We start from the raw sequence: 26,941 nt of genomic DNA, 5'->3' as shown, positions 1-26,941 counted from the left end.
CATTATATCCTTTCGCTTATTTCGATACATGTCGGCCGTCGCGCGTTCCACGTATCTATCCACGACGCTTTCCCTCATCGCGATGACCATCGCCGCCTACAAGACAAGATAATTGATTACACCGCCGTCTCGATTTTCACGGAAAAAATTCGGCATGACCTTTGCTAAATATTGTCATGCTGGAGTTCCAAAATTCGCCGGAACGGAAGTTAATCAACATTCCGGCAAAACATTGGCAACTCAATGTTCCTGCACGCGTAAACAAATGCAAAACAATGCATTTACATATATGGACCACCTTTTGCCACCACTAGTACTAGTGATATAACCGCGAATTTTCACCAACATATGAACATTCCACTCATTTAGTTATGTACCTATTAGTTGTCGCGATGTCCAAAAGCACCCGAGAGACGCCACACGTCGACTTTAATGCTTGAGAGATCTAGAGATCTAAGAAATGGAGAGATCTAGCTAGATCTAGTGGAAAAGGTGGTGGGAGGAGATAGATCTAGATCTAGATTATGCAAATCATGCTAGAGGGGCTAGGTAGTGCATGATTTGCTCAAATACATCATATTTTATTGGTTCAAATAGCTAAAATGGGTGGGGGAATGAGCTAACTAGTGCTTGGGTTGATTTGCCATCACATATGAGTGTGTGTGGGTGGTGGTAGGTGGCTGGTCGTCCTAAATGGACATGCCCAGGTTACCGCCGGCGCCTACAACACAAAATGCCAGCGGTAGGGCACGTTACCGCCGGCGCCTACAACATAAAACGCCGGCGGTAAGTTAAGGCCAGGTGGCCCACCCTGGCTCGGCAATACCGCCGGCATCTACTGCGCGCGTTCGCCGGCGGTAGAGCCCAGTATCCCTGGCGCTTTGGGCCCAATACGCCGGCGGTAAGGCTAGGCCCAAATGGGACCCCGCGGCCCATTGCACCCCCGGCGCCTCAATTTTCGTTTCGCCGGCGGTAAAGGAGCTACCCCCGGCGCCGTCCTACGTGTTCGTCGGCGGTACTGTTAGGCCCCCCTGGAAGGTATTACCGCCGGCATCTTCAGCTCGTATTTGCCGGTGGTAAGGAGTGCGGCTATAAGCCTTTCCCTAGTAGTGTCAAAGACATGTACATATGCCGCAAGCCCATCTGTGTGGAGCGCCCCGGCAGCACAAGTGCAACACACTACTGATGTAGTCTAATCGACATCCCACTTTGCGGCGAATCTAATGGGCAAGCGAGTTCATCTAGTACTTTGCCAAAAAAGAATAGAGTCTGCCTAATGCTCCCTTCGTTACAGATTATAAGGCCTGAGTATGTAAGGGTATTTTACCCTTATCCATTATTTTGGTAACTATGACACCGTGCTAGAGTATTTGGTCTAATACATGTCTACAAGTTTATTTCCAGGTATTAGCCAAAGAGGTATAATGATGTATCAATGGAACAAGAAGGCAATAGGAGACCTCCCAATCCGATGAAAAATCAACAAGGGAGTTTCTGCCTCGGCCGGTCTGTGGCCCGGTCAACCGGCCGTGGCACCGCCGCCGATCCGGTCACTGGCCCGGTCGACCGGGTGGTGGACCGGGCACCCCGGCGCCCAACCGGACCCCACGCCGGAGCCATCCGGGAGGAGTCCAAAATGCCAAAACGCCCGCCCGGTCAGGATCCGGTCACCGCCCCAGTTTGGACCGGCTGGTCTTGTCCGTGGCCCGGTCTGACCGGGCCATGCGCCGGCCGGTCCGGTCCCTGGTCCGGTTGACCGGGTTTCTCGGGGAAAAGCTGAGGTGGCAAGTCATCAACGGCCACATTTCAAGTGACACTATATATACCCCTTCTTCTACCTCTGAAGGGGTAGGCACTACACTACAAACTGTTCTTGAGCTCTCTCTCTCATACTCCATTGTTAGAAACACCAAAAGCCTCAGATCTCCCTCCTCCTCCACCCAAACTCAAATCCCTCCGGGGAAATGATAGAGGAGGACCCGATCTACTGTTCTACCAAGCCAAATATCATTCCCCCTTGTATTCATCAAGAAACTTGCTCTCTAGGATTCCTTGGAAACCCTAGGTGGGCAAGAGTGGTCTGGAAGCATCCGGGCTGTGGATTTGCTCCTGACAAGATTGTGAAGGTTTGGAGGCTACCTCAAAGTCTACCACAAGTGAGTGAGCTATTCCTTCGTGGGATAGGCTCCGGAGAATAAGGTGAGCCTTCGTGGCGTGGGGAATCCTTCATGGGACCTCCACCCATCCAAACGTGACGTACCTTCTTGCAAAGGAAGGAAACACGGGAATAAACCCTCGTCTCCACGTGCTATCGGTTATCTCTAACCGAACTCCTTATTTGCGATATAACTGCCTGTGAGAGCCTTCGTGCTCGAGTTACTTGTAACGTCATATAGGTTGTCTCACCTAGTTTGCATTAAGCTCACCTTTATATTCCGCAAAGCCTAATATTGCAAAGAAAGAATTAAAATCTGTAGAAACCTATTCACCCCCTCTAGGTTTACCATCTCTGAACTTTCAATTGGTATCAGAGCTTGGACTCTTTTTAAGGGCCTCGCAGCCTTAAGAATGAGATGGATAAACTATTCGAGGGTCTGGATGATGATTCTAACCTTTCGTTAAGGAGATGAAATCCAGATTCTTGGCATATGATGCTGAGAAAAAGAAAAAGGAGGATGAAGTCCAAAGCCAAATGGCACAAATGACTGCCATGCTTAAGAGCCTGACTAGTGGAACTTCTAGTGGGACTTCAGTTCCTCCGGAAGGTTTCCATCAAGTCAATCATGACTATCCCAAAAACACTTCACCCATGCCTCATATAAACCATAGTGGGAATGTTCCCCATTTTGATGGAACTCACTTTCCTTTTTGGAAATCTTCTATGGAATCTCATATTCGCAGCTGCAGTGTGGAGTTATGGGAGATCATTGTTGATGGATACCGAAAGCCACAAGATCCCGCTCGGTTGACCTCCACCGAATTCTACAACCGTCAACTCAATGACTCCGCCCGTGACAAGATTAGGAGTGGCATCAACCGCAAGCTCCTTGATCAAGTCAATGACATTGACTCCGCTAAAGAGTTGTGGGATCGAATCGTAGTCCTCCAAGAGGGAACCGATTTGATCCAATCAGCTCTTTACGAGTCCGCAAAGCAAGAGGCCACTATGTTCATAATTCGAGAAGGAGAATCCGTGGCCGATGCCTATGCAAGGCTTGGTGCTCTTAGAGTGAAAGTCAAGGGACTTGGATGTGAGAAATACAATGTCGACTTTGAGATGAATGAAGCATTCATTAAGTCCAAGGTCATTGCCATGATTGCCGTCAAGCAACATGACACCAATCTTGCACTCAACTTGCAAATCATCACCAAGAGTGCCGATCTGAACGCCGATGACCTTGTCTCCTATGTGGCTGCCAATGAGAACATGGCCAAGACAGGAGAAAGGCTCATGGTAATGAACCGTGTTGATGAAGCCTCACACAAACATGAAGCCTCACACAACCTTGCCCTCAAGGCTAGAGATGTCTATGAAAGAGAAGAAGTCTATGAAATTGAAGAAGATGAAGAGATGACTTCAGCTAGTGACATCGCTACAGACTTTGCTTTCTTTGCCAAGAAGTACAAGACAAAGTTTCCAATGCTCCTCAATGAGAAGAAGAAGAAGAAGAGAACCTGCTACAACTGTGATGAAGATAGCCACTTTACAAAATGAGTGCCCTTATGAGAAAAGGGTAGACAAACCAAAGTTTGTCAAAGGGATCAAGCCAAGGTTGAAGCCAAACCCAATCAATAATCGATACAAGAAGAACAAGGGAAGAGCCTTTGTTGGTGTCGAGTACATGTCCGATGAAGAAGAGGAAGATGAGGAGAAGGAGGCCGGAGTGGCCGGTTTGGCTTTCTCCAACCCCGGGTCACTCTTCACATATGACTACACCAAGGATTACTCCACGGAGAATGATGGTGGTTCTTCCTTCATGGCAAGAACAACTCAAGATGATGACTCCGATGACTCTCCCTCCTCTACAATCGTTTGATCTTGTCTAATGGCAAGAGAAACAAAGGTAATGGAATCCCCACCTTCCTTATCTAGTGTTCTTGATGATGGAACTGAAAATCAAGAAGAGTTAGCTATGCTTAAGGAACTTTACAAAGTTAGATGCACCCTTCGTGATGAAGCTCTTGTCAAGTTTGATTTCTTGATGGACTCCATCAAAGAAAAGGATGAGTCCATTGAGGAATTAGAATATCATTTGAATGATAAAGAACGGAGATTCGATCTCTTAAGACAAGAGCTAAAAACCAAAAGTAACTCCTTCTCTTTTCTGACATGGTGTAGCACTCAGCGAGCGCAAATAGGCAAATGAAGTTTCTGTGGAGTCTATTCATTTGAAACATGGAGAATACGTCTTAAAATCTCCGGAAGAACACGTCCACGGGGTGTTTATAGACAAAGCCTAGGCCCTTAGGAACCTTGACGACAAAACGCGGGTATGTTGAAGATGACATATTAAGAAAACACCTTTCTTCTGCTAGAATGATATCATGTAGACTGTTCATATCACCGGGCAGCGTTAGGTACTTTCCCACGGGGGTGCCAAACGGGCGCGCCGGCGCCTCGCACCACGTTGGACTTCATCCGCGGGCCCCTCCCGTTAGTGAGACATGGCGCCGATCGCGTGTTTCAAGACGCGTAATCGCGGTCGTCGCTGGAAACCGAGGTAGCGAGGAGGCTAGACACCATACGAACACCCACACAGCGGTGGCCCAACACCGTACGGACGTGCTTTACCGGCACCACATGCCGGTGCTGATGGAGTACCGCCTGCCGCACGGCTGAAACATGTCCGTCGCCGGCTACGCGGTGTCGCTGCCTCCTCCGGACGGACCGGAGCTGCGCTCGCTCTCGAGGAGCAGCGCCGCCTCCGGAGTGGGCACCGACGAGCCCGAATTGGCGCCGCGTGTTCCAGCAGGAGTTGGTGGTTCAACCGCACAGGCCGCCTGAGTTGGTGGTTCGGCCGCGACGTCGACGAGACGGTCACGGCGTATGGCTACCGGCCGTGGAGGCACGATGAAGAAGGAGGTGAAGATGGAGGCACACGGGAGGTGGAGCTGTGGTCTACCAAGGGCTCCAGCAACTTCGTCGACCTTGCCGTTGTTCCTCCTTCTCCACCACCAGCGCGAAAAGAGGAGGAGGACGACTCGGAGTCTCCGACAACGGCTGCGACGACGCAGAAAGCTTCAACTACAACGCCTTCAACTACCGCTAGTTTATTTGTTGTATTCGCCGTCTTTTGTACAAACTCGGTAGAAATCGAATGAAACCCTTCATTGTTTTGTTTTACGATGTTTCACTTTTATTGGAGTCTCCGGTATGGGGTGCGTCGGTGTGGGAAACCTTCCCTAGATGGAGGAAGGCGCAGCTGGTCCATTTTTCGCCGTCCGGATGAAGAAATGGCACGCCGGAGACCTGTTCGCGGAGACGAGTGGAGATGCTCTTATATGGGCTGGATTCGTTGCTCTCTGTTGAGACAGCAAAGGAACGCATGGGGTAACCGGGTAAGGTGGGGACGAGAGCAGCGGCCGGTCGATCGAGGACGGACGGCATCGGGCAGCGTCTGACGTTTGCTCCCTAGCTCTGAGGCTTGGCACGGAGACACGGAGTCCACCGCAACCCCACAACACACACACTCTTCTCTCTCCTTCGTCGACGAGGTACTCGCGGCCGTCCAAGCTCCCGGGCGGGGCCGGCGAGCGGAGGCTGCCGCCGCGGCAGCTTCACCGGCAAGATCGAGCCCAAGAAGCTCGGCCTCGCGCTCCTCACCTACGTCTCCCTCGCCAAGCTCTTCGCCTGTATTCGGTGCGTACCCCGATCTTCCATTAGCTTTCCTTTCCGATCTAGCTTAATTTGAGCTGCTCCTCTCCTTTGCTTTAATGGATGTATCCTTCCCTTCCACGAATACGAGTTGGAGCGTATCCTTCCACTCCACGAATACGAGATCGAGATCGAGCCGGGGGCTTCGTTGCGTCAAAGTAACGCGACCGATTCGATTTCCAATTGATTTGAACCGACCCGAATTTGGACGGGTTTCGTTGCGTGGAAGTAAAGCAACCAATTCGATTTCGATTCCAATTCCAATTCAGATGTCCATATATTCGCAGAATTCCGGGAACCAGATCCAAACTCTGTCTCAGATTCCCCGAGCAACACAGCCCACGAAAACTCCCCGCGCGCGAGCGAAAACGCCCAGCTTTCCTCGAGCCGCCGCCGCCCGCCGCCGTTCGCAAAGCCGCCGCCCGCCGCCATGCCGAGTCGTCGCCGCCGCAACCGCAACCGCGTCCTCTCCTGCGTCGGCGCAGCTTCGGTGGGTGCGCTGCTCTTTTTCGGCGCCCAGAGCAGCATCGGCCTTGGCGGCGCTACTTGGTCGCACCACCAGGACCAGCTCTTCCGGTCGCCGGGGCCACCGCCGCCGGAAACCCTAATGTCGATGCCGCGCCAGACGTCAGAGGCCGATCTGTCCTTCGCAAGGCGCCTACTGCCCACCCGCCGCCACTCCCCGCCGCAACTCCGGGAGGATGCCGTCCTCCTCCCGGACCGGGAGGTTCTCGTCCTGTCCGCTGACCCTGCCGTGGGGAACGCCATGTGCGTCTTCCAGGGTGGGGCGTCCTCCCCGGCGCGCGCGCTCGGGAGGCTGCCGGGGCCCGGGCGCCACGCCTACCTCTGCCCCCTGCCTGGCTCAGAGCAGCCGCTCCAACCACCACCCCTGCTGCTTTCATCTTCCTCTTACTCCTCCTCCGCTGCTCCCCCTGCGACTGCCCCCGCCCCTGCCCCTGCCGCTGATTTCCGCAAGTTGCTCAATTGGAACGACAGTCTGGTCTTTGATTCCGCCCCTGTCCCTGGAGGCGATCTTCTCCTCTTCGCCAAGGGCACGAACCACCGCCAAGGGGTCATCAACACTGCCACTTCCAACATCCAGTGCATCTACAGCAGAGACTCCGATGGCATGGTGGCCTCCTCCCCCGCCACCACTTCAGCCCAGCAGGTGATCAGGTGCCCCCCTCCACCGGCTCCTTTAAGTTCCAGCAACCTCCATGTCACAGTAGCCCTCAACGGCCAGGAGCCTTTACCCTCACTTGCCACCTACAGTCCACAAAACACTGCCCTGCCTGTGACACGTGAAAGGAAATCGATCTGTGCCTGCACCATGGTTCGAAATGTCGCCAAGTTTCTGCCTGAGTGGGTGAGGTACCATGCAGCAGTGGGTGTTCAGAAGTTCTTTCTATACGACAATGCAAGCGAGGATGACCTAGCAGGGCAGGTCTCTAGTTTGAACTCTGCTGGCATTGATATCTCCACCGTGGCCTGGCCCTGGACCAAAACGCAGGAAGCAGGGCTTTCTCATTGCGCAGCCTTGAATCAACCTTCCTGTGAATGGATGGCATTCACGGACGTAGATGAATTCATGTTTTCACCAAACTGGAACGAGGTCGACAAGCCTTCGAAATCGTTGCTTGAGTCAGTTGTTTCCGTTGATCCGGAGGTTGGCCAAATATTCCTCCCCTGCTACGATTTTGGTCCCTCTGGCCAAACAGCACATCCGCAGGAAGGGGTGTGCCAAGGCTACACCTGCCGGCTGACGAGAGCTGAGCGTCACAAATCATTGGTCCGCCTTGACGCGGTGGCAGATTCGCTTGCAAATTCTGTACACCATTTTACACTAAAGCCTGGTTTCCAGAAAATGTGGACTACTTTGGCTCGCATAAACCACTACAAGTATCAAGCTTGGACAGAATTCAAATCGAAGTTCAAACGACGCGTGTCAGCATACGTGGCAGATTGGACAGATCCCGTTAACCTGCAATCCCATGACCGGGCCCCCGGTCTGGGAGTTGATCCTGTTGAACCAGCTGGCTGGGCGGAGAGCTTTTGCGAGCTTAAGGATTATACTATGAAGAAACTAAGTGAGAAGTGGTTCGGAATTGGGTCTGGAGGCCGTGGAGCAATAACAGAGTTCAACTCTAACGGTGACATTGCTCCCTCCCCCTCTCTTCCATAGCTTATAGTCGTAATATAAAATAACTAAAGCTAGTATATATAAAACACTCAACTTGCCAAAAAAAAATAGCCCTTAACTTGATTAGTACATTTTTACATAGAACCAAGGCATGCCATTTTTATTGTTTATATCTGCATATTATAAATGTCATTACTAACGGCCATTCACTGTCAGACAGTAATCTGCACTTGTTTTCTTCAAATTGAGCTAGTTTAGGATTTCTGGCCAATGATGATATATTCTGGTTTAGCTGTTGCAATTTGACCTCTGCAGCAGTATGCACTGATGCACCATATTTACCTTTTGGTTTTATTGTTTTTTGGCACCTGATGCTCTTTTTGCTGAAAGTGTAAAATCCACAAGGCAGACACATCAGGAATTTGTTTCTCTTTCGACTTTACTTGGTTCAAATGATTAAAAGCAATCAATCTGAGGCGGATCAAATTTTTGCATGGTCTCTTCGACTCAAATGATATATATGAATTAATCTAAGGCCTTCTTTTTTGCTGGATGTTCTTTTCTGGTGCAAAGGATATGTGCATGAATCCATCTGAAACTCATCGGCTGGTAGAGCCTTGTGCAGAATAAAATCTGAGGCCAGAGGTAGCTTAGCTCTTTTTGTTTCACTTTTGTTGTTTGGGGTTCAGTGCTTCATTCTCTTGTTTTTCTTTTGACTGCACGGTAGTTTCTGGTTTTGCATGAGGTTATTATTATTTTTTTACAGGTTATTGGCATGCTTCTGTTCGGTTTGCGTCACCTGTTCTTCTGGTGCAGGTACGGTACATTTGGGAGTTTGAGTGTTCAGTTTTTGTTCTTATACTGGGTTTTTGATCTCTTGACTCATTATTTTGCAGTTTGTAGTTTAGTGGGCGCCAGTGGCTGCTGCTGCCGAATATCGATATTTTGGTGAGCTATTTCTTTCTCTAGATGTCTTGGTTGTTCTTCAATATTTTATGATCGGAGTTTTTTTGCGGTTTCTGATGGATTACAATTTCCCCCCTGAGATCCCACCATCCAAGGAGCTCCAGACGCGTGCTAGAAGGACCTTGCCATTGCTCGTCTTTCCTGGTTGACTGCAGGGATCTTCTCTGGTTGTTCGGTTAGGTTTGCAACTGACTTTTCTCCAATCTTTCTGGGAGAATTACACATTCTTTTCTTCCCTATTTCTCTGATTTGTTATTTCTGCAGTTTTTGTTCTTATTCTGGTTTTTGATCTCTTGACTCATTATTTTGCAGTTGTAGTTTGGTGGGCGCCAGTGGCTGCTGCTGCCGAATATCGATATTTTGGTGGGCTATTTCTTTTTCTAGATATCTTGGTTGTTCTTCAATATTTTATGGTTGGAGTTTTTTGCGGTTTCTGACAGATTACAATTTTCCCCGAGATCCCACCATCCAAGGAGCTCGTGCTAAAAGGATCTCGCCCTTCTCTTGTGTCGAGGTAATTTTGCAACTGCCCTTCTCTTGTGTTATTGCTGAAAACTTGCGCATGTTTTAAGATCACCCTGCTTTTTTTTCTTAAGTGATCCAAGTCTTTGAAGGTACTTGAGTTTATGGGTTTAACTAAGTTGTGGTTATCAGATCACCTAGGTGCTTCACAGTGCACATTTAGTTACTTTTAAGCATGTTCTGAGTTGCGGGACACACTACATGTGCGTTATTGTTTCAGAGTGCACAATTAGTTGCTTTTTTGAGCATGTTCCAACTTGCTGGATGCACAACATGTCATTTTACAGTGTGCATTTAGTTGCTTTTTAGCGTGCTACAAGTTTCTGCACACACTATATGTAGTTGTTTTGCAGTGAATATGTAGTTGCTTTAACCAGGGATTAGTTGCTTGTCCCATTTTTATTAAGTTTCTTTATTGTTCCCTCTTAAGTTGCCTTTTCATGCATTAGTTACAGGAGGAACTGACATTAGTGGAAGAACTGACATTTGTTGCAGGTCACCATATAGCTAGGATGAGTTGTAGTTTGAGGGTTATCCCTATGGATGAGTTCAGCCCGACAACGCACAACTAGATTAATTGCGGGTAGAACTGACATTATTTGCAGGCATCCTATAGGATGGCTGATTTGCAGTTGAGGGGTATCCTATAGATGAGTTTAGCCCGACAACACAAAACTCGATTAGTTGTAGTCAGAACTGACATTAGTTGCAGGAAAAAACGACTTTAGTTGGAGGCATCCAATAGGATGAGTTGCACTTGAGGGGTATTTATGGATGAGTTTACCCCAACAACACTGAACTAGATTAGTTGCTTGTAGAATTGACTAGATTAATTGGAGTTTTTTGTGGTTTCTGACGGATTACAATTTCCCCCCGAGATCCCACCATCCAAGGAGCCAGACGCGTGCTAAAAGGGCCTCGCCATTGCTCGTCTTTCCTGGTTGCCTGGCAGGATATGCAACTACCTTTTCTTCGGCAACAGGGCATGGAGACTGCAGGGATATCTTCTCTGGTTGTTTGGTTAGGTTTGCAACTGAGTTTTGTCCAATCTTTCTGGGAGAATTACACATTCTTTTCTTCCCTATTTCTCTGATTTGTTATTTCTGCTGTTTGATTTCTTGGTTGATTGTGATTGGGGGACCCATGCTTTCTACTTGCTGGAGTAGGGGTACTCTAGTTCTTTGATCTTATCTCGGCTAAGCTGTATGCCGCAGCATGTAATAGCGCTTGTGAACCTTGTGGCTTCATTAATTTAAAGTCGGGCATTTCATTTCTGTTATCTAAAAAAAACAATCTTAAAAAGGTTAATTTCACTTCTCTGGGCGATTTGTTTTATGCTTTCCCTCCTTTTGTCGATTATGGTAATTCAGTTGTCCACCTAAAAAACTTATACTCTATGCCAGTAGTTCAGACAAGCATTTTATGACCTTTCTTTTGTTGTCCGTGAGGTCGTAATTTGATATTGTGCACTATCCCTCTATTGGTCCCACAATATGTTATGTTATATATGTATTTAGAGCTTTGTCTCCTTTTGCTTACAAACTGTTTTATGTAGGTTTGGGCCATACTTCTGCCAGCCAATTATTGCCAGGCTAGGAGAAAATGATCAGCCATTTATATGTACCATGGATTTGTATTGGTGCCAAGTATGTATTAGTTCTCGTCTTTCTGCGACTTTTTTCCTTTGTTACTTCTCAAAAGTCCAATTGATTTGAATTTGTCTGTGTGCTAATGGTTCGTTCACATACTTCGATCTACCATGTGCATGTGTATCGTAGTTATCAGTATTCAGCTTAGGGTTAGTCATAATCCTCAGATATATTTAATCCTGGGTCGAGATTGATTTCTTGTCAAGATTCATCCATTTGCTCCCTATTTCTAATAAGGTACACCAAGAACTGAACAGCGGTCAGTTGTAACTGTAAGATGTATGGAGAGTGCCTTCCCTGAGAAAACATGAATATTGAACCAAGTATTTCAGGAAAACCAAACTAGGGCATAAAAAGCACTAAGAACAAAGAAATCACTTAATTTTGGCCTATATATTACTACGTAGATGATTTGGAAGGGTTCTCTTGTTTTAGGGTTAGCTATGAGCTGGCAAAAGATTTTGTGGTTTCTGGTACTGTTTGAGAATCAGTATATGGTGCTTGTGAGTCCATGTATAAACCAGACATGGTTCGTTTACTTGATTGAGAAATGCCATCCAGAGTGCCATAGTAATTTCCGTTATGTGGTTTTGCACTTTAAATATGACAAATTCTTTGTTCAAATTTTTATTTGGTAAATGAACCCGAAGAACTATTTGAGACAATCTCACAAGCATTGTTGTCTTCTGTTGATCCTGATTGCCTGAGTGGCTGGGGAGGTTATGTTCTCATTGTGTAAGTTCCACATGTATCTTAAACTCTTACTGTATGCATATTATTATACCAAAAATACACATGTGAGTATGTGAGCATCTTTCTGCTAACTGAATACTTACCAACTTATTATGTAATTCATTATTTGGGCAGTTGCTGTGCCAAAGTGCACCCCTTAAAATGCTAACCCATTCAAAACGTGTTTGATATTTGACCATCAGGTTTGTTGAACCAACACTGCTTTGTTATTATGCACAATAACTTTAGTAATTGTGCTTGTGAGCTCAGAGAAGAAGGTGCTTTGTCAGTTCATTTGAAGTTGTTCCTTACATTCTGAAACTTTATTTTCCTGGTTGCAGAACGCCCACTGAAGTTCAGGAGAGAGTGCTCAAGGGAAGGATGGTTCGCAGCACCTGTAGCCCTAGATCACATAGAAGATTATTCCGTCATTCGACCTAAAACCTGCGGGAGGTCCATTTATTTCAGAAAGTAAAGAACCTTTAGCATGGAACATATATATGATTTCTGATTCTGTTCTCTGTCCTACAACTTGGAAACATGCCTTACTTGGAAACATGCCACTGAAGGCATGTGTGCCTGTGTATGTACTTTGTTGCATGCGTCCTTGCAAAAATTGGCTGGAAGAATTTCGTCTGAGGTGGCTTTTGTTAGACGTGTGATGGTACTGCACCTGATCATTGCACATGATATGTCCTTGTACTAAGGTTGCCACTCTATGATAGTTTGTTAAATTAGACCAATTAAGGTCGTAACTAGTAAGACGATATGTCAGTAGGCTCCAAAACTGGCAAAATTGCTTTTGATTGCACCGATTCTGATGACCTAACTTAGGCATGTCGTGGCAACTTTGTACTCCCTCCGGTTCATATTAATTGACTCTAATATGGATGTATCTAGACACATTTTAGTTCTAGATACATCCATATTGAAGTCAATTAATATGGATCGGAGGGAGTATATGAAAGAAAAACACTTTTTTTTTTGTTACGGAGTAGATAGTTGTAACGATCACTTTCCTTATCCCATTTTGCGACATAGAAAATGAAATCTCCCACACGAACGGAGATCTTTGTTTGCATCAGCAGATCGGTGTTTTGGCTCGTGCCGGGAGTCAAACAAACCAATGCCTGCATGAATGTCAAACATAAAGGCTAAACTGTAAAAACAAGATGATATGTAATAGTCAGTCTTAGTCGGCTGACATGTACAACCGTGCCCATATCACTGCTTGATCAACTCCTACAGGATTTTTACACGGCACGCAGAACACTTCCATTGCGCTTTCATATCTCGTTTCCCATGGTAGTGCTAGAGAAGGGAGGCGAAGGCCCAGGAGCTGCAGAGCTCGTGAGCGCCAGCGGCAGAGAGGCGTTTCTCCGTCCGGCTGAGCTTGATCTCATTGGCATGGTCGGTGTGGAGGCGCCTCTGCCTGCCGTGCGGGCCGGCGTGTCACTGTTGGCGCAGGCCGAGCAGGAGCCGACGCAGCTGTTCCGGTGCCACTACTGCCGGCGCCAGTTCTACAGCTCGCAGGCGCTCGGTGGGCACCAGAACGCGCACAAGCGTGAGCGCACGCTCGCAAGGCGCCACGCCGGCGTGCTGCTGGCACTGGAATGGGACGAGCGCGCGTTCGCCATTCACGGCGAGGCGGCACCGAACGACCTTCGGAGGTTGTTGCGTGCATCGAACGTCTGCAGGACGACGGCGGCGGTGGCCGGCAAGGACGAAGGGGAGCGGCGCTGGATTGGTGGCCGAAGTGTTGCGCACTATGGTGATGGAGATAAAGAGCTGCCAAAGCTTGACTTGACGCTGAAGCTGTAACCGCGGTCCATAGGTACGCATGGAGGCATACGCGTGTGTACCGTGTAGTTAGTTTTCGTTGCTAGAACACTTGTGAGGTCTTCTCAATACTGCAATATTTGCTACTCCCTTCGATCCATAATCCTCGTACGTAATGGATCGGAGGGAGCATAAAAAATACTACAGATTTTTACAACAACCTACATAAGTCTAGATATTCGAAGTTAAAAATATCTACGGGTTTTCTAGCTTTTTTCCAACTCACAATTACCTTGGAGCTCGCTCACGTCCGAAGCCGTTAGATTGTATGTAATCCGTGCGTCATGTGAGTTACACATTGATTGCAACTGTGTTGCAGGTTGCAACTGAGCAAACCGAGAATTAAGATAAATTATGGTCGGTCCAACACTAGTACTTTCCCTGTACATTCAGATAGCCGGGGGGCCATTTGGGATCAACTTTGGGACGCAGGGCGAGACCTGGACATGGCAGCCGTCGGGGTGCTACCGATGAATATACTCCTCTCGTCCTGTGAATATGTCGGAACTTTATCTAAATTCGAACGTATCTAGACACTATTTAGCAGTACATTTAAATTTAAATTTTGATAAACTTCTGACATGTTTCATGGGACGGAAAGAGTATATTCAGATGGGTGAAGACCTGGAGTTGGACCGTACAACCTTAGTGTGCATGGGGCAGACACGACTAGCTCGAGGGCCGACTCTAGACAATGGTGAGGAATGTGGTGATTCTTACTACAGAATACCCCCAATTATGTCACTCTAGCCGCGAAGTGTCAAACTGCCCCCATATCGAAGGTAGTTTGGGAGCTTCCCAACTGTAGGTATAAGCCGCAACATCAGTTAAAGCATTGGCATGTTACAGAGGAGGAGCACTGTGTTCTCTGTCCAGGAAGAGTCTTTGAGGATCGTATTCATATATTCTTTGAATGTAATTTCAGTGTTAGAATATGGAATTATCTGCAAATTGAATGGGATGGCAATGATGATATGGAACAAGTGTTAGCAGGGGCCAGGAAGAGCTTCTCCAAACCTTTTTTCATGGAAGTGATAATTTTGGCATGTTGGAATATCTGGTTGCTCAGAAATGGGAGGATCTTTAATGATGAAGTCTGCTCTTTCACTAAGTGGAAGGGGAAATTCATTCATGATATATCTCTGCTGCAACATAGGATTAAAGTGAAGCACAAGGATAGGTTACTCTCCTGGATTAGGTCTCTGCCTTAGAGCTTTTTTCCAGTAGTGACCTTTGGTGTATATAATCTTTCTTTATTTTTTCCTCATCCTTTGTACATAGTTTTGTTTTAATATAATAAATTACTGTGGGGCTTTTTGCCTCACAGTCTTGGGTTTCAAAAAAAAAAACATCAGTTGTGGGCCCCACTAGAACCACATGTTAGTGACTAGGGCACTCCCACCTCATCCTCTACCTCCCCACACCTCACCTTATCCACTTGGCCACATCCACTCTCATCCCCGAATTGTACCCAACCATCATGACCCACCTCTCCTCTTCTCACGGACGTTTCCGCGATGGTGCTGGCCGCTCCATCTCTCAGACCTGCCGCTGCCTAGCTCACCATGTTGTTGACCGCAATAGCTCTAACAGCCACCTAGTCATGTCTCTCACGCTTCGACTTGCCACGCCTTCCATGCGCCGCAGTGCGTTCCCATGGTGGTTCTACACCGCGAACTAGGCCAAGGCTGGGAGCTCGCGACATGCCCTTCCACGTGCATCATCGTAGTTGCTCTTGGGTGCCTATGCGTATTCTCAGGACCGTTCACCATGAACGAAGCTAGGGCCGGGAGCTCTTAACATGCCCGTTCATCGCCTGGTGTCATCATCATCTCCTAAAGAGTTGCCCTTCGGCCTGGAACCCTCCCCCAGCCGTGGTTGAACCATGGTATATTGTCAACACCCGGATTTTTAAGTCCGGATGCCTATTATGTCATACATCGTAATCCCAGGAATATTGTTGTTGCGAGGCATAATAGTTAAGTATTATAGTCATCATTCATTACAAACCATATTGTCTTGCAACTTGAATCACATGATCCATATTACACGAATAGTTGATCTATTGATCAACGAACAAACACAAGTTCATAGCGGAAGCGTAAAGATAAATGGACTCTCTAGTCCACAAGCCAACGCTTGACGTTGGAAGACTCCTAGTTGTCATAGGCGTCCTGCTGGTCCTCTTCTTGGTAGTTCTGTTCTCCTTCATACTCTGGCCATTTGAATAGCCAGGGACAAAGCCGTGAGTACTTTAAGTACTCGCAAACTAATACTAATGTAAGTGCTAACATTTCTAGTAAGGGGTTCTAAGCTCTAGTTTATTTGCACAAAGCCAATTTTAGTTCACAAGTATTTGAGAAAAGACTTATTCATGTGCTAACTAACTCAAGTGGGAACATTAGTGTCATTCCCACAACATTGGTTGTGATTCACCACAAGTCACCATTCACCATTTATTTCACCATCACTTTCAAGAATTATGACACCGGAAACTGGATGGCCTTTCCAACCGTCCGTAACCGTGGACACGGCTATTCGAATAGATTTACACTCTGCAGAGGTTGCACACTTGTGCCACAACATTTTATTTCATCCGTAATGATTACCCCGAATCATCGTAACACAGTACGCAGATCATCAACCATAACCTTTCACTTACAAACCCTAGTATGAGCACCTCTCCCCATGAGCTTGGCCTCCCAGTGAAGACCAACTGTCAACCTGGGAACTGCACAGGGCTTGGCCGTACAATTCACCTCAATTCACATCATTTCTCAACAACGGAGGCAGCCTCAAGCATAACCCCTATGATGTGTGTTTAGAGGGAACCCATACTAAGATGCATAAATTTCCAGTTAAGCCCTACCCATAATCAGCTATTGTGGGGATACTCAATATTGGAAAGGTATCGCATTCAAACCACTATCAGTTTTATCAAAAATCACCATCTTCTCTTGGTCATATTCACCTTCAAAAATCATTCAATGGAAATGACTCATCATTCCAAGGTTTCAAAATTCATTTCAAGTCACATGTTCCCATCTAGAGTAGTCAAGTTTTAGTATTTAGCACTAGCACTAATCATGAGGGGTGCTAATCTTGCTTGGCTAGCTTGAGACTAACTTTGCTACTCTAGTAACCTTCTTTAACTTAGACCAAAGTTCACTATAAAAGTAACTCTTTGAATAAACAAGTAAAAACTTGTAAGGTAGAAACTTGGGATAGGCTTATGGTAAGAAAGGTAAGACTATGGTGCCTTGCCCCAAGGGGCTTTGCACTTTGCAAGAATATTAGCTTTCCTTGGTAGTTCTCAAAGTTCTCCTCCTCCTCCTCTTGGTAGCAACCTTCTTCCTCCGGGTATTCTCCGGTGCTAGCGTCTAAATTTGAATACGAGGTATGATCACTCAACCAATTCATTGGCTATTATAAACATCACATATCTTCACACAAACTATTCTAAGCACACACTTAATACAATTAGGTGCATTGGTTTTCTTTAATAAGGAAAAATAATTTCCTCTCATTACATATGTAAATGATAGTTTCCATATAGTTCTTGAGAAATAATTTCCTCTTATTGAATCTTCTTAAGATTTAATTTCTCAAACAATCATACATGAAATCATGTTGACCTAAGTCAACCATTCATCATCATCATTTGAGAAACTGATTTAAATGAGGTAGACCACCTCATACTATTTAATAATTCTAAGAATGATTTAAAATCTCCAAGTATTTCATGTGAGAGTATTTGACCAGGGGTTCAAACTTCCTATGAAATTACTTGGGACAAGATTTAAATGAAGTAAAATACTTCATAAGATTTTCATAATAGTTTTGGACAATATCACTTAAGTAAACTAGCCATATTGTCCATTATTTAAACTAGGGTGTGATTATACAAAATGAACACACCATATTATTACATAAACAATTAGTGTAAGTTCAATGTGAGCTATTGGAGTTGGAATTAACTAAATATCACTTTTGGTTTTTTTTTAATATTTATTTGAATGTGCAAAAGTCCCTGACTTATTCTTTTTGTCAATTTATTTCTACAACAGATCTCAAGGTGAGACCAGTGGCAAGTTGTAGAACTTTTCAGTAGCTTTCCAACAACATAAAATTTGTTAAATTTGGCCAATCCAAACAGATTCTATTTAATTTCAAAGTTGGAGCCAGTATTGAAATTGGTTTGAATTTATTAAACGAGATTTGAATTAAAAGGGCCGGCCGGAAAAGAACTTGGGCCGAAACAATTCAAACAGAGAGAAACGGCCCAGCAGCGCATCTCGTGCGAGTGGGCTTGCTGACAGTGTGGGGGCCACCCGTCAGCGTCTGTTTAAACCTGAAACGGTATGGACTAACGCAGTGCGTTGGATTAAAACAAGATCGGACGACGCTGGTGCGTCGTCTTCTCCGGCGAGATCGAGCCACTGGTGCGGCGAGCCTAGGGGGTCGGAGAGCTAACCAGGGGTCCGGCGATGGCTGGCAGTATGCGCGAGGAAGTGGTGGACGACGGCGATGCTCCTGGTACCGGCGACAGCTCCAGGGGCGGCTCCAATCGACGGCGGCGATCTCCGGGTACTGGCGGCTCCAATCGTCAAATTGGGGCGGCTCTGGCGTCAATCGAGAAGGTGGAGTGGTCGTGGAGAAGAAGAGATGGGAGGAGAGGATGGTGGTGTGCTTGGATTGCTCAGGGGAGCTCTCTATTTATAGAGGAGCAAGGGTGCTGCGGAGCAGGGTTAGGGTCGACCATGGCGCGGCGATTCCGGTGAGCTAGAGAGCTAGGCGCGGGCGTGGCACTGTTCTACGGTTCCTGGCGAAGCTATTGGCGGCGACAGCGCGGTCGGGCGGCGTCGGATGGATGGCGGGATCTTGTTCATCGTCTCCGACGGCGGCGGTCCAGGGTCTGGTCTTGCGCGTGTCTGGCGGGGTCATGGTGGCGCGGTGATGCTCAAGGCGTCGAGAGAGGGACCAGGGCGAGCGTGTGCTGGCGAGGCGGCAGGTGGCGAGTGCGTGTCCGTGGCGTGCGCATGTGCGACGCGAGCGGCATGCTGGCTGATCCTAGGCGCGCGATCTCCGGCGAGCTGCTGCTGCTTCCTCGACAATGGCTGGTGTAGGCGGTGCTAGGGTGGTGTGGTGGCGCGTTTTGGCAAGGTGGCCGTGGCCAGAGAGGAAGAGGGAAGAGAGTGGCGCGCCATGTGTGGCATGGCCGGCATGGCCATGCACATGCATGCTATGCCTCTCCTCCTAGGGTTCCTATGCTGGCATTAGTGAGAGAGGGGACCAGGGGACAGAGGTGAGTGAGAGGGGGCAGTAGGGTTTAGGCCAAACACTATTTTAAATAGTGTTTGCATTGTTCCATAATTGCAATTTGCAAAATTTGCCCAAATTTGGTTGAATTCATATGGTTGAAAAATTTGAAAAGGTGTATTGGGTTAAGTTGTAAATGACCAGAGACCACTATGTGTGGTGGTAGAATTTTAAAAATCAAAGAATTGCAAATTGGCAAAGTTGGAGATTGTTCCACATATTAAAAAGTCTCAACTTTGCATGAGCATAGAATTCGATCCAAAGTGATTTGGGCATGATGGTCTTTACCAAAGGTGTTCACCTTGATGTGCTCTTGGATGAGGTGCAAAGAATTGGGAAAGTTAGTTTGAAAATTTTGAATTGCAAGGGCTCAAAGTAGGGATCAGACTATAAATGGCAGATTTGACCATTATCATATGTGATCCCATTTTGAGTTTGAATTTGATTTGTTTTGTGTTTCTTTGATTCCAAAAGTTGTAATAAGTGTTTAGTAACATAATACAATTAATGGTGAAGACCAAAATGGTCTAGGGTAAAGATTTGTAAAAATGGCATAAACCATATGTGAGGGTTTTAGGGTTTTATTCTTATTTGATTTCTTTCTCTTTTTGGTTTATTTGGTTGGTGATCTTCACTTGATCACATTAGGGTTTTAGGGTTTATCACATAAACATAATAACAATCATCATGGCATATCACTGAAATGCACAAGTCCTATGCAGGGCACTATATGCAAATAAAAGTTTTTGTTGGTTTGAAATTTTGATCTCTGGAATTCTTCTAACTTTCTTTTATTGAAATATGGGATGTTACAAACCCTCCCCCCTTACAAAAGATCTCGTCCCGAGATCTAAAAGAAAGTTAGGTACTAAAGAGATCTGGGTACTCCTTCTTCATGAAGTCTTCGCGTTCCCATGTGGCTTCCTCTTCAGTATGGTTGCTCCACTGAATCTTCAGGAACTTGATGCTTCGGGTGCGGGTGGTTCTGTAAGCTTCCTCCAAGATGCGAATCGGCACTTCACGGTACGTCAGGTCCTTGTTGATATCCACCGATCGGTGATCGATGTTCTTGAACACTTTGGTCTTCTCGGGGACTTCAAGGCACTTCCAGAGGAGTGAGATGTGAAACACGTCGTGCACAGTCGACATTTCTTCGGGTAACTCCAGTTGATAAGATACTTCGCCTCGGCAACTTAGAACTTTGAAGGGTCCGACATATCGGGGTGCGAGCTTTCCTTTCAGCTGAAATCTCTGCATTCCTTTCAAGGGGGATACCTTGAGATAGACGAAGTCTCCGATCTCGAAGGTCATCTCTCGGTGTCTCTTGTCGGCGTAGCTCTTTTGTCTTGATTGCGCCGTCTTGAGGTACTCGCGGATCTTGTGTACTTTCTCTTTGGCTTCACGAAGAACATCTGGTCCGAAAACTTGGCTTTCTCCAACTTCCGACCAATTCAGCGGGGTACGGCATTTCCTTCCGTACAAAGCTTCAAAGGGGGCCATCTGTAGGCTGGCTTGGTAGCTGTTGTTGTAAGAGAATTCTGCGTACGGCAGGCAGTCTTCCCACTTGGATCCATATTCCAGTACACATGCTCTCAGCATGTCCTCCAATATCTGGTTGACCCTTTCCGTCTGTCCATCGGTCTGAGGGTGATAGGTGGTGCTGAAATTCAGACGGGTTCCTAGTCCTTCGTGCACTTTCTGCCAGAATCTTGAGGTGAATTGTGATCCTCTATCTGACACTATCGACTTCGGGGTTCCGTGTAGGGCGACTATTCTGGAGATGTACAGTTCAGCTAACTTTGGGCCTTGGTATGTGGTCTTGACGGTGATGAAATGGGCTACCTTGGTTAGTCTATCGACAACTACCCATATTGAATCATTGCCTTTGCTTGATTTGGGCAAACCCGTGATAAAGTCCATTCCTACGGAGTCCCACTTCCATTCTGGAATCTGCCGTGGCTGTAGCAGTCCTGCGGGTCGCTGATGTTCCGCCTTGACTCGTTGACAGATGTCACACTTGGCGATGTAGCTTCCGATTTCCCTCTTCATTCCATGCCACCATAATTGCTCAGATCTTGATACAACTTGGTACCTCCGGGGTGGATTGAGTAAAGGGTGTCATGGGCTTCTTTCAGGATGACTTGCTTCAAGTCTGAGTCCGATGGTACGCAAAGGCGTCCTTTGTACCAAAGAACTCCGGCTTCATCTACGGTGAATCCTGGTGCTTTTCCGGCGGCTATCTGTTTCTTGATTCCGTCGATGCTAGCGTTTTCTTGCTGGGCTTCCTTGATTTGGCTAACCAAGGTGGGTTGAAGCTCTATGCTGGCTAGGAATCCTTCACTAACAAGTTCGAGTCTAAACTGTTCAAACTCCTGAAACAGGCTGGGCTGCTCGATTGCGATCATGGAGTTCAACTGACACGGCAGTCGACTCAAAGCATCCGCTACCACATTGGCCTTGCCGGGGTGGTAGTGAATCTCCATGTCGTAATCCTTGATCAATTCTATCCATCTGCGCTATCGCATATTCAGCTCCTTCTGGGTGAAGATATATTTCAGGCTCTTGTGGTCGGAGTAGATCTCGCATCGATTACCCATGAGGTAATGACGCCAAACTTTCAAGGCTAGGACAACGGCTGCAAGCTCGAGGTCATGGGTTGGATAGTTCTGCTCATGTTGCTTCAGCTGTCTTGAAAGGTAGGATATGACTTTGCCTTCTTGCATCAAGACACATCCAAGACCAATCTTGGAAGCGTCGCAATAGACGTCAAAGGGCTTGGTGATGTCCGGCATGATCAGGATTGGGGCTGAGGTCAGTCTACTCTTGAGTTGTTGGAAACTCTCTTCACATTTTTCAGTCCATTCGAACTTCTTGTCCTTCTTCAACAGTTGGGTCATGGGTCGAGCGATGCTCGAAAAGCCTTCTACAAATCTGCGGTAATATCCGGCTAATCCAAGAAAAGCGCGGACCTCGGTTTGGGTGGTTGGGGCTTGCCATTCCATAACAGTTTTGATCTTGGCGGGATCTACGGCAATTCCTCCTGCAGACAAGATATATCCCAGGAATCCTACTCCCTCCAACCAAAACTCACACTTGCTGAACTTGGCATACAACTGGTGGTGTCTAAGGGTTTCTAGGACAGTCTCCAAATGCTGTTCATGTTCCTCTTCGGACTTGGAGTAGATGAGAATGTCGTCGATGAAAACAACGACAAACTTGTCCAAAAAGTTCATGAAGATCTTATTCATGAGATTCATGAAATAAGCTGGGGCATTGGTTAATCCAAACGACATGACGTTGTACTCATACAACCCATATCTGGTGGTAAAGGCAGTCTTGGGGATATCGGTGGCGCGAATTTTCAGCTGATGATAACCAGTCCTAAGATCTATCTTTGAGAAAACTTTGGCTCCGGTTAACTGATCAAACAGGTCTTCTATCTTGGGTAGGGGGTATTTGTTTTTGACGGTGACATCGTTAAGCTTACGGTAGTCCGTACATAAACGAGTGGCACCATCCTTCTTGTCCACAAACAAAACTGGTGATCTCCAGGGGGATGCACTAGGTCGAATCAAACCTTTGGCTAACATATCATCGATCTGCTTCTTCAGCTCCACAAGCTCTGTTGGGTTCATACTATAGGCTCTCTGGGCTATAGGTCCAGTTCCGGGGATTAACTCGATGATGAACTCGATATCCCGATCCGGGGGCATACCGGGTAGATCATCCGGAAACAGATCAGGGTATCGACAGACGACCCTGATTTGATCCAGAGTTGGCTTGGCTACACTTTGGTTGCAGGTGAATTTTCTGGGTAGTCTTTCAGATACATGTTCTACTAGGATACCGGTGCTGCTAGTCATGGTGATGGCTTTCTTGGCACAGTCAATCAATCCATGGTGTTTTGACATCCAGTCCATTCCTAGTACGACTTCCAAACCTTTGGTCCCCAGAATGATCAGATTGGCATAAAAATCTACTTCATGTATTCTGATGGGTACATTTTTGCAAAATTTTCTGGCTTTGGTGGTTGATCCGGGAATTTGAACTATCATAACATGCTTCAAACTGATAGGTTGAATTTTACTTGTGGATGCAAAGTCTCCGGTGACAAAAGAATGAGATGCTCCGGGATCAAACAATACTCGGGCAGGTACGAAGTTGACAGAGAACATACCTAGTACAACATCGGGTGCTTCCTGGGATTCTTCGGCGTTCATGTGGAATAGACGGCCATTGCGGTTATTGGGGTTGTTGGGGATGAACTTCTTGCCGGTTGAGACACGGCAATGTTGCTGAGCCGGTGCAGCGGTGTTGCCTGCGAGCTTGGAGAGCCTCTTGGGGCACTCGTTGGAGTAGTGTCCCACTACACCACACTCATAACAAGTGATGGTGGCCTTGTTCTTGGTTGCAACGGGGATGGCGTTGCTTCCGGTTCTGGGGACGGTGTTGGTGTTGGTGTTGTTGTTGTTGGGGGCTCGGGGCGGAGCGCGGTTGAAGTTGTTGTTGTTGTTGTTGTTGTTGTTGTTGTTGTTGTTGTGGTTGTAGTTGATGTTGTTATGGTGGCCTCCTGGCCTGGAGTTTCCTCCACTCCGGTTCTGATAACCGGGGCGCGAGTTCTGCATCTGGGACTTGTTGTTGTTTCTCGGAGTGAAACCTCCGCTTGAGCTGGGGCGATACTTCGGGGCATTGCTAGGCCCACTCTGGTGCATCATGCGGCGTTTGCGGTTCTCATTGACTTGGTTCAACTTGCCCTCCATCTGGATGGCGGAGTGTACAAGGGTTTCAAGGTCAGCGAAGGGGATGTTGATGAGGACAGTCTGCATCTCGTCATGCAGTCCGTTCAGGAATCTCTCCTGCCTCTTCTCGGTGGTGTCGGTCTCATCGGGGGCGTACCTTGACAGTGTAAGGAACCTGTCGCGGTATTCTACCACTGTCATGCGTCCTTGCTTGAGTTCACGGAACTCATCCCTCATCTTCTTGATAAGACCCGGGGGCACATGGTACTTGCTGAACTTGAGCTTGAAGTCTGCCCAAGTCATGAATTGACCTCCGTTCATGGCACGGGTGCTAGTCCACCAGGCTCGGGCTGGTCCGGCGAGATAGTGAGTTGCAAACAAGACCATCTCATTGGCTTCCACTCCGGCTACTTCCAAGTTGTTCTCCATAGTCTGGAGCCAGTCGTCGGTGTCGAGGGGTTCTTCAGTCTTGCTAAACACCGGAGGGTTGGTGTTCTGGAAGTTCTTGAGCTTGGATCCGGGGTGGTCATGATTTCCATGGCCTTGGTTGGCAAGGTTTTGCAGGGCTGCGATGTTGGCTTGGCGTTCAGCTCTTTCAGTCTCCCTGTCAGCCATCAGGGTTTGCATCAGTTGCATCATCGCATCGTTGTTGGTGCGATTGGGAGGGGCCATCTGAATATAGAGAAGATCATGAGATAAGAGGGAAATTTCTATGGTTTATTTTGAGTAAGTTCATAAAATTTAAAACTTGAAGTCTTTTCATGACAAACACAACATTCATTCATTCATTCAACACACATTACAAACTAACACACTCATACTCCAATGGTTTTAAGAACCATTCTCATGCTACGATACAACGGCGGGATACAACTCACACCTACATAAGTGATCTAGTGCAACTACTCCTCATCCTCGACATCGATCGGGACGAAGTCGTCAGGTCCTGCCTCCAGGAACTCGTAGTCCTCCTCCTCGGTGAACTCGTCCTCCTCAAAGTCGTCGTCGTCGCTCAGGAAGGCTCCTCCTCCCTGAAGGTCGATACCTCCGTCGTCTTCCTCCATCTCTCTCAGCTGATCCTCCTGGGCCTTGGCAGTGGCCTCAAGAGATGCTATCTTGGCGCGAAGGCGCACAATCGTAGCGTCCTTCTTGGCACGCTGCTGGCGAAGGGTCTTGCGGTCGTTGTTGAGTAGCTTGATCGCCTCACCCTGCTCGATGATGTGAGCGTGGGTCTGGTTCGCGTAAACGCGGGAGGCGTCCAGATCCTTCTGAGTCTGGTAGAGCATGAAGTCAAGGTGCTCAGCATGGTGCCTCAACTGCGGCTGCGGCTGCAGCTCCATGGGCACTCCCATGGCATCACGCCTCACGAGATGCGCGAAGCGAGAAGCGAGGAGGCGCACTACGTTCTGTCCACAGAGACGCGCAAGTGCCTCCTAAAGGCCACGTGCGAGTCCGTCGAGCAAGTTGCTCTCGCGGAAGGAGAAGAGGATCCTCTCCGAGGTGGGAGGCTCCATCTTGCCCCTCAAGTCGGCAGTGATGATCCACTGCAACTCTCCTCCAGGCGTGTCGTCTACCTGAATTCCGTGGAACTCAGGGTGTGGGCGCTCAAGGAAGTCCGAGACAGCGTTGAGGTCATGCTCGAAGATCAAGCTTCCCCCATTCCCAAGCTGGTAGAACTTGGTGTTGATGGGTTCATTCGGCTCCATCTGAAAGCGAAATGGATGAGTAAGTTAGAGAGTGAACAAGTGTGGCAAAATTTTAAGTAGATTCAAAATATGGAAGAGCATGATTCATCAAATTTTGAAAAAAGTCTTAAAGGCAAGAGTGTAAGTAAATTTTCACAAATATCCTCTTCATTTGATTTCAAAGTTAAGTTTTTCTGAACGTCCATTCTAGCTAGGGTATTCTAAGGTCAAACAATGGCTCTGATACTAACTTGTCAACACCCGGATTTTTAAGTCCGGATGCCTATTATGTCATACATCGCAATCCCATGAATATTGTTGTTGCGAGGCATAATAGTTATGTATCATAGTCATCATTCATTACAAACCATATTGTCTTACAACTTGAATCACATGATCCATATTACACAAATAGTTGATCTATTGATCAACGAACAAACACAAGTTCATAGCGGAAGCGTAAAGATAAATGGACTCTCTAGTCCACAGGCCAACGCTTGATGTTGGAAGACTCCTAGTTGTCATAGGCGTCCTGCTGGTCCTCTTCTTGGTAGTTCTGTTCACCTTCATACTCTGGCCATTTGAATAGCCAGGGACAAAGCCGTGAGTACTTTAAGTACACGCAAACTAATACTAATGTAAGTGCTAACATTTCTAGTAAGGGGTGCTAAGCTCTAGTTTATTTGCACAAAGCCAATTTTAGTTCACAAGTATTTGAGAAAAGACTTATTCATGTGCTAACTAACTCAAGTGGGAACATTAGTGTCATTCCCACAACATTGGTTGTGATTCACCACAAGTCACCATTCACCATTTATTTCACCATCATTTTCAAGAATTCTGACACCGGAAACTGGATGGCCTTTCCAACCGTCCGTAACCGTGGACACGGCTATTCGAATAGATTTACACTCTGCAGAGGTTGCACACTTGTGCCACAATATTTGATTTCATCTGTCGGGATTACCCCAAATCATCGTAACACTGTACGCGGATCATCAACCATAACCTTTCACTTACAAACCCTAGTATGAGCACCTCTCCCCATGAGCTTGGCCTCCCAGTGAAGACCAACTGTCAACCTGGGAACTGCACAGGGCTTGGCCGTACAATTCACCTCAATTCACATCATTTCTCAACAACGGAGGCAGCCTCAAGCATAACCCCTATGATGTGTGTTCAGAGGGAACCCATACTAAGATGCATAAATTTCCAGTTAAGCCCTACCCATAATCAGGTATTGTGGGGGTACTCAATATTGAAAGGTATCGCATTCAAACCACTATCAGTTTTATCAAAAATCACCATCTTCTCTTGGTCATATTCACCTTCAAAAATCATTCAATGAAAATGACTCATCATTCCAAGGTTTCAAAATTCATTTCAAGTCACATTGAATGTTCTAGGACGTCGCCTAGAGGGGGGGGGGGTGAATAGGCGGTGTATAAAAACTTCTTCTTGAGAGCTAAACTAGG

General features: G+C 47.0%; 1 protein-coding gene across 23 annotated transcripts; it reads left to right on the top strand.

The window, feature by feature from the left end:
- Positions 1-5,588: 5,588 nt before the first annotated feature.
- Positions 5,589-12,405, top strand: LOC127342952 (glycosyltransferase family 92 protein Os08g0121900-like). 23 transcript variants are annotated; one of them, XR_007876985.2, is made up of 6 exons: positions 5,589-5,860; positions 8,782-8,831; positions 8,912-8,963; positions 9,077-9,161; positions 9,294-9,495; positions 11,059-12,405. XR_007876985.2 is itself a non-coding variant. In XM_051368998.2 (6 exons), the coding sequence occupies exon 1, from the start codon at positions 6,306-6,308 to the stop codon at positions 8,055-8,057; it is 1,752 nt and encodes a 583-aa protein (XP_051224958.1). In that variant the 5' UTR covers positions 5,867-6,305; the 3' UTR covers positions 8,058-8,660; positions 8,782-8,831; positions 8,912-8,963; positions 9,077-9,161; positions 9,294-9,495; positions 11,059-12,405. The 23 variants fall into 23 exon arrangements, 19 of the variants coding, with proteins under 19 accessions (XP_051224958.1, XP_051224964.1, XP_051224963.1 ...); XR_007876983.2 differs by adding an exon at positions 8,589-8,660 and having other exon boundaries at positions 8,912-9,161; XR_007876984.2 differs by having other exon boundaries at positions 5,595-5,860; positions 9,062-9,161.
- Positions 12,406-26,941: the final 14,536 nt, after the last annotated feature.

Source organism: Lolium perenne, chromosome 3 (assembly GCF_019359855.2).
Source record: "Lolium perenne isolate Kyuss_39 chromosome 3, Kyuss_2.0, whole genome shotgun sequence".
In the NCBI taxonomy this organism is placed as follows: Eukaryota; Viridiplantae; Streptophyta; class Magnoliopsida; order Poales; family Poaceae; genus Lolium; species Lolium perenne.
This window is presented reverse-complemented; position numbering and strand designations above follow the sequence as displayed.

Coding starts and splice junctions, on each gene's coding strand:
- LOC127342952 (XM_051368998.2), top strand. CDS start 6,306: ATGCCGAGTCGTCGCCGCCGCAACCGCAACCGCGTCCTCTCCTGCGTC.